We start from the raw sequence: 12,743 nt of genomic DNA on the forward strand, positions 1-12,743 counted from the left end.
ATTATTAATGTGTGCTATACCTCCATAATACCCGTTACTACATACGTTATAAGAGCAGACATTGCTACACTATTGATATTAGTGTGGGTCATTGGCTGTTATGAAGTGTGTACGCTGGAGAAGGATCCTGCCAGACTCGTTATATGTAGGTTCCGCTATAGTATGAACTCATCGTGAATTCAATATGCACCCTAAGGAGTGAACTTAGTTAAGGCTTAATTTGTAGGGTTTCCTAAAAGAAAAAAGTTTTTCTGACGTTAAGGTGTGAAGAATAGAATAAACTGAGTAATTTTTCATCCACGCCTACAGTTTTCACTGAGTTTGCAACAGCTTTTCAACATGGAGCTGCAGTCCTTACAACAGTCGTCTACAGTGTGAGATTCTGGTGTTAAACAAGGGAAACGGAACTCTCTGATGTGCTCTTAGTATCAATAGGACTTTTCTGCAGTGTGCGTGCAAGCTCTGGCGTCCTGGAGAGGCTGAACACGTGTAAGGGCTTTGTGACCCAGCCTCTAGGCTGCAGGGGAGGCAAATGCCTCCGACGCTTTCCTACCCTGATTCGCTGGTGTCGTGAACGGCGTGACCAAAAACAACTTTGCGGAAGAAATATTTTATTTCAACATAAAGGTCACTGTTTCTCTTCCAGGGAAGCAGGGGCTGCACCGGAAGTAGAAGCCGTGTTTTCTGACGTGCTACTTAGTCTCCTGCTCGCCTAAAAGTCTGAGGTAACCCAAGCACTCCCCTAGGGTGGTGCTGCATGTCCTGGCTGGGCACTACAACATTCATTAACAATCAAGAAAACACCCGCAGACATGCGCAGAAGGTACTCTGATCCAGATAATGCTGAGCTTTCATGCCTATGTAGACATAAGGAAGAGCTAAGCCGCGGTCCTTTTCCACACGAGTAGTTTTCCCTTGGGGTGGATGAGGTTGAACCGGGACCGAATGGTAAGTCATGCCTTCACCACATCCTTCACATGACAGCATCAGTGTTCAGGATGAAGAGCACAGTTCTATAAGAAGTGAAGAAACACTCAGCCTGTCACGCCCTTCAGTCAAGCGAGTCTCCGCAGAAAGAACGTTACTGACGGTAGGTGGAAGGTGTTGACATGTTAAAGCCCTCAGCATTCTTCATATGCACGTGGCTTCTCCATGGATTCATTTGTCTTGGGTAAGGTCTGAATATTTAGCCAGATTTTTATCACATACCACTCATCAAATTTCTATTAAGAATGAATTCCTTGATGTCTTTTAAGGGATGAAGATCGGAAAAAACATTTGCCACATTTTTCGCACTTATAGGGTTTCTCTCCAGTGTGGACAATCTGGTGCTGGTTGAGGCTGTCGAGCCTAGAAAAGGCTTTTCCACATTGATCGCACGTGTGAGGCTTCTCTCCGGTATGAACTCTCTGGTGAGCAGTCAGGGCTGAGTAATTAGGAAAGCCACAGTGACACTCCCCGCACTTATAGGCGTGGTTGTTTTGGTGCTTTTTAAGGTCTAAAGTAGAGTAAAACATTTTCCCACACTGCTCACATTTGTACGATTTCTCCCCAGAATGACGCAATTTGTGCCAAGGTAGGTACGAGAGAGTAGAAAACGTTTTCCCACACTGTTCGCATTTGTAAGGCTTCTCTCCAGAATGGAATCTTTGGTGATCCTGAAGGTGTGGGAAAGAATAAAACCTTTTGCCGCATTCTCCACACTTGTAGAAATTCTCTTCCGAATGGATTCTTTGATGACGCTTAAGAAATGCGGAAGAGTAAAATGCCCTGTCGCAGTCTTTGCACTTACAGGGCTTCCTTCCAGCGTGAATCCTTTGATGTCGCTTAAGCAATGAAGGATAGTGAAAGGCTTTGCCGCATTCTGCACACTTGTGGTGTTTCTCTGCAAAATGGATTATTTGATGCTTCTTAAGCAATAAAGGACAGTAAAATAGTTTCCCACACTCTTCACACTTGTAAGATTTCTCTGTAGAATGAGTTCTTTGATGTACCTTAAGCAAGGAAGGGTAGAAAAATTCTTTGGTGCATTCTTCACACTTGTATGGCTTTTCTCCAGAATGATTTTTCTGGTGTCTATAATGTGTTGAGCGAGTACTAAAGGCCTTACCACACTCTTCACACTTGTAGGGTTTTTCCCCAGTATGGATTCTCTGGTGTTCTGAAAGGTTTGAATGGGTGTGAAAGGCCTTCCCACACTCTTCACACTTGTAGGGTTTTTCTCCAGTGTGAACCCTTTGGTGTAAACAAAGTCTTGAACGAATACGAAAGGCCTTCCCACACTCCTCACACTTGTAGGGTTTCTCAACTGTATGAATTCTCTGCTGTTGAATAAGCAGCGAATTGCAGTAAAAGGCCTTGCTGTAATCTTTACATAAATTTTGTGGTTTTCCTGTTGACCAAAAATTGATATATGAACAAAAGCTTAGCACATTCTTTATATTTTTAACGCTTATCTTTAATTGGAGACATTTACTCACACTTACATTCTTATTAATAAATCAGAAACAACATGATATTCCTGTACCTGTATTCACTTAGCATAAATCAGAAAATATAGTAGGAAGAAACAACGTAAACTTCTACTGGAGAAAATGCCTGATCAAATCACATACAGAAACAGTGCCTGCCAGGCGGTGGTGGCTCAGGTCTTTGATCCCAGAACTCTGAAGGCAGACAGAAATGGAGATCTGTGAGTTCAGGACCAGCCTGGTCTAGAGAATGAGATCCAGGACAGTCAAGGCTCCACAGAGAAACCCTGTCTCAACAAACAAACAAACAAACAAACAAACAAACGAAAGCTACAGTATTCAAGGTTAAGTAGCTAAATAAGTAGTAGTTATCTATGACAAAAGAAAATCTTAAGGGTATTATGTGAACAAAAATAAATACCTTAAACACACATAGATATTATACATGGACATAGCTGACCTAATCAACGTGGAAAACAGGAGATAAGAGGTGTGAATTTTAGAATTTTTAGGTAAGATATGAATGAAAATGTGCATAATAAATATGTCTACAATAATCTTATACAGTGTACCTCACAGGTTTCAGACAGCATTTATATTCTATTTGGATGACAAATATCTCACTATCAAAATTTTGAAAAAAAGTTTAGGTTAATATATTGCCAATGAGAAAGTGTCAAGATTAGCCTACTTTGTAAGAACTACTAATTTACAAGATGAAACACCCGCTGAGCAATGAAAGGAGACAATGCTCAAGACATGAAATCACAAGACTTGTTCTTACGCATGAAGTTAAAACACAGTTCTGATGCTCACAGATCTAGAACTCATATATAGCCATACCTTACAGTGATCTCATGTGCTTCTCATTGCATAATCTACCCACACAATTATATAGGTTACATATAGACAAATGATTATAGGTTCACCACTGCCAAGCAACACACAAGCAAACTGCCAAGAAAAAACAAAACAAAACAAAACAAAAAAACAAACCCTGAATCCACATTACTCTGGAAATGTATTGATGAGCTATTAAAATTCCTCAAGTTTTAATCTATGACTAGATATCCACAAAGGATACACGTTCTAAATCCTTTGTAGTGACTGTGCTATTGGGAAAAAATAAGGATACATTTTCATCATTCACAAAGAATTCCGATGAGACGATTCAAGTGTAAGTGATATGAAATATGTTTATGTATGAAGTTAGTCTTACAATGGACCCACACATAGGTCTTTAGAAAATCTGTGTGCAGAAATTTTCAGAGGTTTAGAACAAAGTGTGGAGTCAGCAACAATGTGAACTCAATAAAAAAATGAAGTTCTTTGAAGTCACTGTAAAGATGAGTATATCTCACCATCAGGAAATACAAAGCTCAAGAAAATTAAACCATCATAAACGTCTGAGGTGAATTTTTTTTTGACCAAAACCATGAAAGGATGATTTCCTTTATCACCACTTTCAATGCCGAGGGTGAAGCCTGGCTTTCTGTTGGATCTTTGGACATGAACTATGTCCCCTGGTCCCCAAATTCCTACACACCTGGGTGCACAGAGGCTCCTGCTTGTCTCTTTATATCCCAAGGTCCTTGTCCTTTCTCCAGATATCTCACCAGGAATGGCTTAGAGACAGCAAGACCTGTTTGTAGGAAGGAGAACGAGACTGTTTGAGTGTTCATCTCCTGGGAACTGACATGTCCCTGTCAGTACAGTGTCCATAAGGAGATGATACAATAAATAACTCTAGACAGTTTCTTAAATGTTTCCTGACAGGATCACTGCCGTACATGAAGGAATACAGTGTCCAGACTCTGAGTTTAATTTCAAGGGAAAGGCATTAAAATTGAATTGTGAAACATTTTCCTTCCTATATGAGGTACATGCCTGTCGAAACGGTGTTTCTAACATCGCCACTTCTGTGGAAGATGAATTCTACCAACACAGACAGGCTACGCACGCCAAAGAGAAAGCAATGTTTCTCACCTAAGCACATTTCCTAATTTTTCTTTAAAACCAAGAAGATACAACTTGCTGTTGGAAAGCATAAGCTCCTGTGAGGTAATGTGAGGAGGAGGAAACACACCCACAGTGAGAAAAGAGCTCCCTGTGGACGTGAACCTCACCCAGGAAATCCAGGTGGCTGTAATTCTCCAGCATCACGTCCCTGTACAGCGTCCACTGAGCCGAGTTCAGACATTCCCTCTCTTCTGGAGAGAAATCAATGGCCACATCCCAGAAGGACAGCACTTCCTGAAAGAAAGACCAATGAATGATGCCTCGCGTTAGTTAAGGCCACTAATAACAGGCGTTGTGGATCCTGTTCTCTGTCCACGTCACACAAGCTAGGGTAATTTGAGAAGAGGGAACTGCAGTTGAGAGTGCGCATTCGGAATTCCTGCACTCAACACTCTAAGACGCTGATGTTCACTGGTTCACTGGTAGATGATTCGGCCTGTCGTGAGTGGTGTAACCCTTGGGCAGGTGGTCTCAGATGGTGTAAGAAAGTAGAGTGAGCAAACCGCAGACAGTATTTAGCAGTGTTTCTTCATGGCCTATGCTCCAGTTTCTGCCTCCAGGCTCCTGCCTTGACTTCAGCCGGTGATGGACTGCTACCCAAAGTCCTAAGCTGAACTAAATCCTTTCTTCTCCAAGTTGCTTTGATCATAGTACTTAGTTTAGCAGTGTAATAGAAACTCTAACTGAAGCAGGCATTGTGGGCTTGTTTCTACAATGCTATATTTTGCCCCAAATGAAAAGAAAGCTACAATGCTTCTACAGTAGGTTAGCACTATTCCTTAGACCGTTCAGATGCGGTCACATGACCTCACACTGGCCCCATCTTCAAGAAAAGAGAAGGCAAAAGATCCTTCAAGCCCATGTGGATGCTCTACCTTTAAGACAGATGAAGTCTAAAGTATACGCTTCTATAGAAAAACCTGTAGTTAGTGTGTGTGCTGGTCTTATACACGACACATACATGCACTTCTCAGAGGATGAAGTCAAGGTGAAGGAGAAGGAATTTCCCAACACTTTATGCACAGTTATGTGAAGTGGAAAGTAAGCCTACAGTCACGAGTCTGAAACGCCACACAAATGTGAGTTATGACGCAGCGGCTCTGGGCTGGGGTCTGGATTCCTTAATTTGTACATGGTTCAGTGGTGATTCTAACGACTGCACCTAGAGACACAAGATGGAACAGCCAAGGGATGGGACAACAAAATCCTCCCAGTAAAATATAACTCAGGTATCAGAACCAATCAAGCGCCAGCAGGCACCAGCTTCCACCAGACATGTTTGATCCTCCGGTCATCCTCCTCCCACTTGTCCTACACAGAAACCTGATCTGTTCCCAAAGACACCTGTGTCTCACTTTGTTGTGTCCAAGAATTATAATAATGGCTGTGGTGGGCTGGATGATAACGGCCCCCATACACACACATACTTGATAGCTTTGTCCACAGTCTGTGGAACTCTTCAGGAAAGATTGGTGTTTCGGTCTTTATTTAGAGTAGGTGTGGCCCTGTCGGAGCAGGTGTGCTAATGGGGGTGGGCTCTGAAGTGTCAAAAGCCCAATCTAGACCCAGTCAGTCAGTCTGTCTGTCTGTCTGTCTGACTCTCTCTCTCTCTCTCCCTCTCTCTCTCCCCTGAGGATTAGGATGCCAGATCTCACCTACAGCTCCAGCACCATATCTGCCTGGTTACCACCATGCTCCTTGCCACACTGATCATGAGCCAACCATCCAAACCTGTATGCAGCCCCAAACTAAATGCTCCGTCTGAGAAGTTGCCGCGCTCCCGGCCTCTCTTCCCAGCGTGAGAACTGTGCCTCAGAGAGCAGTGATAACACGTTTTCCTTGTTTTCTAAATTTTCAATATTTCAGAGTTTATGTCTTTAAAAAATTGACAAACCGTATTATATCCCTTGTTTACTGGAAAAAAGAGGTTTCTATATTAATGACATATTTTGCAATAAATTTTATGGATAAACTCTGCATAGTCTTTCCATGAGTTGTTGTCACAGGATATTGGAACCTGTTTCTAAGTAGGCTGTGGCTCAGCTCTTAGCAAACACCATTAATCCCTCTGACTAGAACACAGACATGCCCTTAGTACTCCCCTTTAATCCCAAGCAATGAAGGCAAAGTTAACTTGTAGAAGGAAGCACCCATATTTTAAAGTGATGTCTAATTGAGTGGCAGAAAAGATGACAACTTGGAGAAAGATTTGACAGAAAGGGTCTGCCCAACTCTCATGAGAAGAGAGAAGAAAAGGAAGCTACTTAAGGGAGAGAGATAAAGACAGTTGAGGAGGAATAGCACAGCGCGGGAATACAGTGTGGAGTGTGGAGGGAGAAGCCAGTGTTACAGAGACAGACTGAAGAGAGAACACGCCAGACACAGGTGAGAACAGAATAAGCAAGAGAATGAGAAGGAGCCAGAAGGCAAGAAAAGATCGCTGGAGTTAGTTTGAGGGCAAGCAGAGCAATTCAGTGAGAAGCTGAGAAGCTGGATTGAACCAGTCGGCTGGGAGGGCAGTTTGAGCCAGACCAGCTGAGTTGAACCAGCCAGTCAGAGTTCAGAATGGGTGAGAAGATTCAGCGGCGAGTCTTGGGCTGAAAACAGTCTAGGCCTTGATAAGGTTGTATGAAAGACTAGGACTAGGCTGGCAGGTGGAGGCAGTACTGCCTTAGAGACGATAACAGTTATTCAGGCAAATAAAAAGGACTTTTATACGTTTCAGCATGCCAATCTCCTAAAACAATATTTTTATTATTAAAATGTCGGAAGTGCTGTCTTGCATGCTTCTAAAATGTACACACCATAGTTTACACACATCCGGCATCCAGGGCAACAGTGCGGTGAGCGCTGTCTTCCTAGGGCACCATTTCAGAGCGTCCAAGCTCAGTGCGTCTTCAAGCTGCGGCGTTCTGATGTCACTGGCCAATGAGAAAAACCGTTACATTTCCAACATCTGTGAGTTACAACTCTACACATTTATCATATGAATGGTATCATGTGATCCGTGTCTCCCGGTGCCTTAAATAATGACCAGTTTCAGCCATATTTTTCCAATTTACATGACTTTATCCCTTTGTACTGGCTGGTTTTGTGTCAACTTGACACAAACTGGAGTTATCACAGAGAAAAGAGCCTCTGTTGAGGAAATGCCTCCATGAGATCCAGCTGTAAGGCATTTTCTCAATTAGTGATCAAGGGTGGGAGGGCCCATTGTGGGTGGTGCCATCCCTGGGCGAGTAGTCTTACATTCTTTAAGAAAGCAAGGTGTGCAAACCAGAGAAAGCAAGACAGTAGCAGCATTTCTCAGTGGTTTCTGCATCCAGTCCTGCCTCCAAGTTTCTACCCTGTGTGAGTTCCAGTCCTGACTTCGTTTGGTGATGAACAGCAGTGTGGAAGTGTGAGCTGAATAAACCCTTTCCTCCCAACTTGCTTCTTGGTCATGATGTTTGTGCAGGAATAGAAACCCTGACTAAGACAGCCTTCTTAAGTATTATTTAAGATATTTTCCAATCTCCCTCCTAACTCCAATCACGTTCTTTTCTAAGTCTCTTGACCTTATGTTCCATATACATATTCTCTTCTAAGATCCATGAACTAACTAGCTATGGATATCTGCCTACTTGTCTAGTCCCTTTTGATCAGATTTTAAGTCCGATTAGACCGGTGCTGTTTATGCCGAGATGTGAGTGGCACTGTGGTGCCTTCAGGTATGTCTGTCTATACTGGTCAGGTATGTCTGTCTATACTGGTCATTGTTGTGGTCCATAGGTACAATAGCTAAGTAGGGCTGTTTATTGCTCCCCTCACTTGGAAGCTTGCATGGCACCTTTCAGAGCTGTGAAACCCAGTCCTTAGAAGGCAGAGCTTCAGGTCAGACCCAGCTCCAGTCCAGAAGTGTGTGATCTTCTCAGTAATGGGAAGGGGTAGCAATAGTCAAAAGACACTTGGTAGGGATACAGCACACACCCTGGAAGGAAAGATTATTCTGACAAATAGTCTTTAGTCGTGGGGGTAGAGTGAAGACACAGAGAGGAGACCAGTAGACTTCCAAGTAGACTGTAGGACCTAATGGATAAAAACCCTGTCATTTCTCAAGGAAACACAGACGGACTCTGTTGAAAGCATCTTTGTAGCCAGCAGAACACGCCCCACATTTACAAGTAAATGAAAACCCTGACTCCACTCTTCTTATGCAAGAGATCACCCAGAGCAGGAGAATGGTCAGCCTGGGGAACTGCAGTAGCTCCGGGCAGAGTGGAGGTCGGAACACTGTTCTCTGAGAGAACTGGAGCAGGTCTCCAGTGGTGATCCGACTGCAAGGATCAGTCCCTCACGCTGCCCTGCACAGGCCACCACTGTTCCCACCACTTCCGTCCCCTTGGGCCGCCTGTGAGAGCACAGCAGAAAGCCTGCCGCCAGGATCTCAGTTGGGATTTTAACCAACTAAAGCAAACATTTCAGGGGAAGTTGAGCCTGGCAACATTCACTCCCTGTTTAGTAAACCAAACTGAGGCAAATGTATTTTAATCCCTGAGGGAATCCGCTTTTCCTTCCCTCGCACGGAGGCTGGTCTGAGAGGGCAGCCTATAACAACCGGATGGACGGGGCGGAACTCACAGGAACTCTGTATTAATGTTCAGTGTTCCTCAGAGATGGTTTCTGGCAGAAGCATCAAACCTCAGTCCTTGGAAATCGCAGGGGAGTCAAGACTAGATGGGGAGAGAGTGCTGTATGACTCACTAGGCTCCACACAGTGATAACTCTCCATTCAGACTGGGCTTGTTTACCAATTAAAGAATACACTGCTTTAAAAATACACTACGTGAATCATTAAGTAACAATGCACCGATCTTTCTCAACCGTTGACACACAAGACTGTGGCATACAACAGTCATTACTTTTGGTTTAACTTAACGCAGTTTTGCACTAGGGAGAGTCAGATACTATAATTGGAACTCTAAAAGGGACATGATAAAACATACGCCACGTATTTATTGAAAAAGTGCAATGAATTTGAATTTTAGCTTCATTATAAATATCACAGGATTTCTTCTGCACCTCAGATGCCTAGACATATCTGGATTTTAAATAACCAGTATATTGTTACTGTGTCTTCTTAACATACTAGTTAGCAGTGCATATCCAACGAACAGTTGGGACTCACATTCTCATTTGCTGACTTATTTTTATGTAGCTACCACAAAGAAATGAGCAACAGAATGCAGAATTTAAGGAGGTGGCCAGCCAATCTGCACACACACTTACACTTTAAAATATGTCATTGCATTTGAAAACAATTTTGAATGGATGGACCCAAAGATTGAAATTTTCATAACCTCAAAAGACAAAGTAATGAAAATCTGTTTCTCAAGTCTATTCCATGCATATGTGTTTGGTTTCCATTTAATTCTGTCCAAATAATGTCTGTAATTTCTCTCAGTGGTGTCTGACATAATCATTTAGATGACCAAGAACTGGAAGCTACCATCTAGCATACTTTTGCTTCCAAGTTTCCAAGATTATCCTGTGTAACACAGCAAGGTTAGTACCATGAAAACCGGTAACTCCTCCCGTCATTACACACGTCAATGTACAATAAAAGATCCTGGAAGGAGCAGGTAGGACTGCACACTACAGGGCACTAACCTCCCAACGGGAGAGGGAGGAACGATGCGTTATTTTGCTGGCTGAATGGCTCAGTGCCACATGTGAAGGACAGTGGATGATCTGGCTGTCATCCCACGCTTTCTGAGGAAGGTTTCTGTTCTGGCTAACTAGAGATGCATTCTACACACTTTGATGTGAGGTGTAAGGAAGGAGAAAGCATCCAAGAGGCGGAGAAGCAGGGAGGGGTGTAAACCACCATGGGCTGCTTCAAACAAGGAGAATTCCAGAGTGGGAATGAGGTCTGTTTACTTTGAGTTACATAAATACATAAAGTTCCTTATGCTTTTCCTCACCCTACTGACCTGACACAAAAGCCTGGCAGCCTAATACAAGGTGAGCTTTTCACCCGCTCCCAGGGCCTCGACTAAAGGGCTGGCTCACCAAGATCAAGGCCAGACGGAAGCATGTTTATACATCAGTTGTGGGCCAAGTAGACATCATGTCTTTCTTGAAAAGCAATTAGCCAAAACTTAGGGATGGAAGACCCTTCAAAGGCTTAAGAAACTCCAGCCCCGAAGGTGAAGCTGGCATCAGCTTCTCCTGCCTCACTCTGCTTTCCAGGGTTGCTTCTGTCGCCTGTCCTGTGTTCTCTCATCCCTAGTCAAAGCTTTTCTCTACCAGGTGATTCTAAAAGACTTGTCTGCAGTGACCCTGAATTTCCCAGCTACAAACCATTGTGTCTCAGACCCCCCCCCCCCCGTTTAATTCACCAACTGGCGGAGAAAAACGATGACAATCAATACTCCATGAGCATACCTAGGCCTGCTGTGGAACACAAGAGAGACAGAAAACCCACCTACTCTCGATGTACTGAGAAAGCCGTCAATGTCCATCTGAGAGTGGAGTCAGCTAGTAAAAGACTCTTCCCAGCCAGGCGGGAAAGTGAGCTCCCAGCACCACCTGAGGTGCAAGTTAGTTGACTCACCAAGCTGGGAATCCTCATCCTTAGACCATATCCCTACTCCTGTGCAAACATTCTGCACTCCTTTCCCAGCCGCCCGTGGTAGACTCGGCTGTGCTCAGAGTTCTGACAAACATCAGTCAGGGCACCATAGGACACGCCCTCTCCCCAGCCCTATCCTTACAGACCAGTATTTAAGGACAGTGCAGGACCTACAGGTCAGCATCGTCCGCCCTCCCACCCACCGCTGCTCTGCTCGCTGCCAGACGGATCCCCGCACCTCGCATAGTGCCTCAGGCTGCGCCGCTCCCTGGACCAACCTCCATATCAGAGATGCAACTCGAGAGCTGGGCAGGACAGCACTCTCGTCCAACTTTGGGGAAACAGCACACTTTCAGACAGAATTAGTATTGTTTCCGGAGTAGGTCCCTGTGACGCCACAGTGGCTAGACTACATTTCCCACAAGTCTGCGCGAAGAAATTCCCGGAAGCCAGGCAGGGCAATTTCTTCTGTTCCCGGATTTGTTTCTGGCAACCAGCAGGAGAGTATGAGAGAGAAGCCTACTCTGCCTGACAGCCATGGGAAATCAGGCTGGTTTTCACCTCCAATTCCACAAGGTGACATATATGTAAATGAATCGAGCCGTTGACAGAAATATAGGGCTACAAGTCCTTTCTTGTCCATATGTTGTGATTATAATCTCCAATCACTAATGTGGGACTAAAACATCTTTTAAAGATTTTTCAAACTAGCCATGGTGTACCTGGTTGTACTCTTAGCTGTTTGGTGGCTTATGACAGAAGGGTCTGGAATGCAAGGCTGGATGGGGCAATTTATAGAGATTATTTCTAAGTAAAAAAGAAAAATGGATAGGAAGCTAGTTGAGCATAAAGCCATTGGTAAAACAGCTTTATGTAAATCAGATTCTACGACTGGCAAAATTGTATTCCTGTGAACATTGGAACCCATACAGTATATGGAGTGGGCCAGGAACACAGAGATGGTGTTAATTACTGAACAGTTAAAAGCCCAGTTCCCTGAAATTTATTTGTATAAAACCCCCAAAATTCATCTCAATATGGTAGCATATGCAAATCCCGATTCATACTTTCATCGTTAATCCATGTAAGAAACTGAGTTTTTGGGAGAAAGGCTCCAGAACTTCACTAACTCCGCTCTTCCCACACTCTACTGAGTATTGGCCACCATTCATGATTACCTCCCTTGCTCTTCTCCCAAGGAGAGGAATACGGCTCCTGGCATCACACTGTTATGTGGAAAGACTCCTGATCAACCCTGCATTGTTGGATTCCCCACGCAGAGGTCTGGCGTGTCTTGTTCAGTTTCCTATATGTTTGTGAATTTTCTATCTTTTCTGAGCCTGAAACTTCCTACGTAACAAAAATGTGAAAGTCAAGAGCTTAGACTACATTGGCAACTTCATCTTTGATGCCTCTTAAAGACTTTGTTCTAATTTTTGGATCTTTCATTTCCTCCATTGCAGCATTCTGAAAAAAATGAGATCTCTTGCAAGAGTCACTTTACTCTCTCAGATTTGTGGGCTAAGGAGATGGCTCAGTGGAGCGCTTGAGCAATTCCTGCTCCTGTAGAACACTAACCCTGATGTTCTACCACTACCACAACTACCTGTCAGCTCACAAGGACCTGTAACTTCACTTCC

At 43.8% G+C, this 12,743-nt stretch overlaps 1 protein-coding gene across 2 annotated transcripts; it reads right to left on the reverse strand.

Moving 5' to 3' along the window:
* Positions 1-485: 485 nt before the first annotated feature.
* LOC308433731 (uncharacterized protein) lies at positions 486-11,461 on the reverse strand. 2 transcript variants are annotated; one of them, XM_080933807.1, is made up of 5 exons: positions 11,342-11,461; positions 7,295-7,411; positions 4,598-4,724; positions 4,018-4,113; positions 486-2,392 (listed from the first exon to the last, which is right to left on the reverse strand). In XM_080933807.1, exons 2-5 carry the CDS (start codon positions 7,295-7,297, stop codon positions 1,227-1,229), a joined length of 1,392 nt encoding a protein of 463 aa, XP_080789933.1. In that variant the 5' UTR covers positions 7,298-7,411; positions 11,342-11,461; the 3' UTR covers positions 486-1,226. The 2 variants fall into 2 exon arrangements, with proteins under 2 accessions (XP_080789933.1, XP_080789934.1); XM_080933808.1 differs by having other exon boundaries at positions 11,382-11,413.
* Positions 11,462-12,743: the final 1,282 nt, after the last annotated feature.

This window comes from Micromys minutus, assembly GCF_963924665.1.
Source record: "Micromys minutus genome assembly, chromosome: 20".
Lineage (NCBI taxonomy): Eukaryota > Metazoa > Chordata > Mammalia > Rodentia > Muridae > Micromys > Micromys minutus.

Excerpts from the sequence above, each read along its gene's own strand:
- LOC308433731 (XM_080933807.1), bottom strand. Across the intron at positions 4,114-4,597 it reads CAGCCACCTGGATTTCCTGG|GTCTTGCTGTCTCTAAGCCA; the intron begins GTGAGGTTCACG and ends TCCTACAAACAG. Across the intron at positions 2,393-4,017 it reads AGGAGCCTCTGTGCACCCAG|GAAAACCACAAAATTTATGT; the intron begins GTGTGTAGGAAT and ends TTTGGTCAACAG.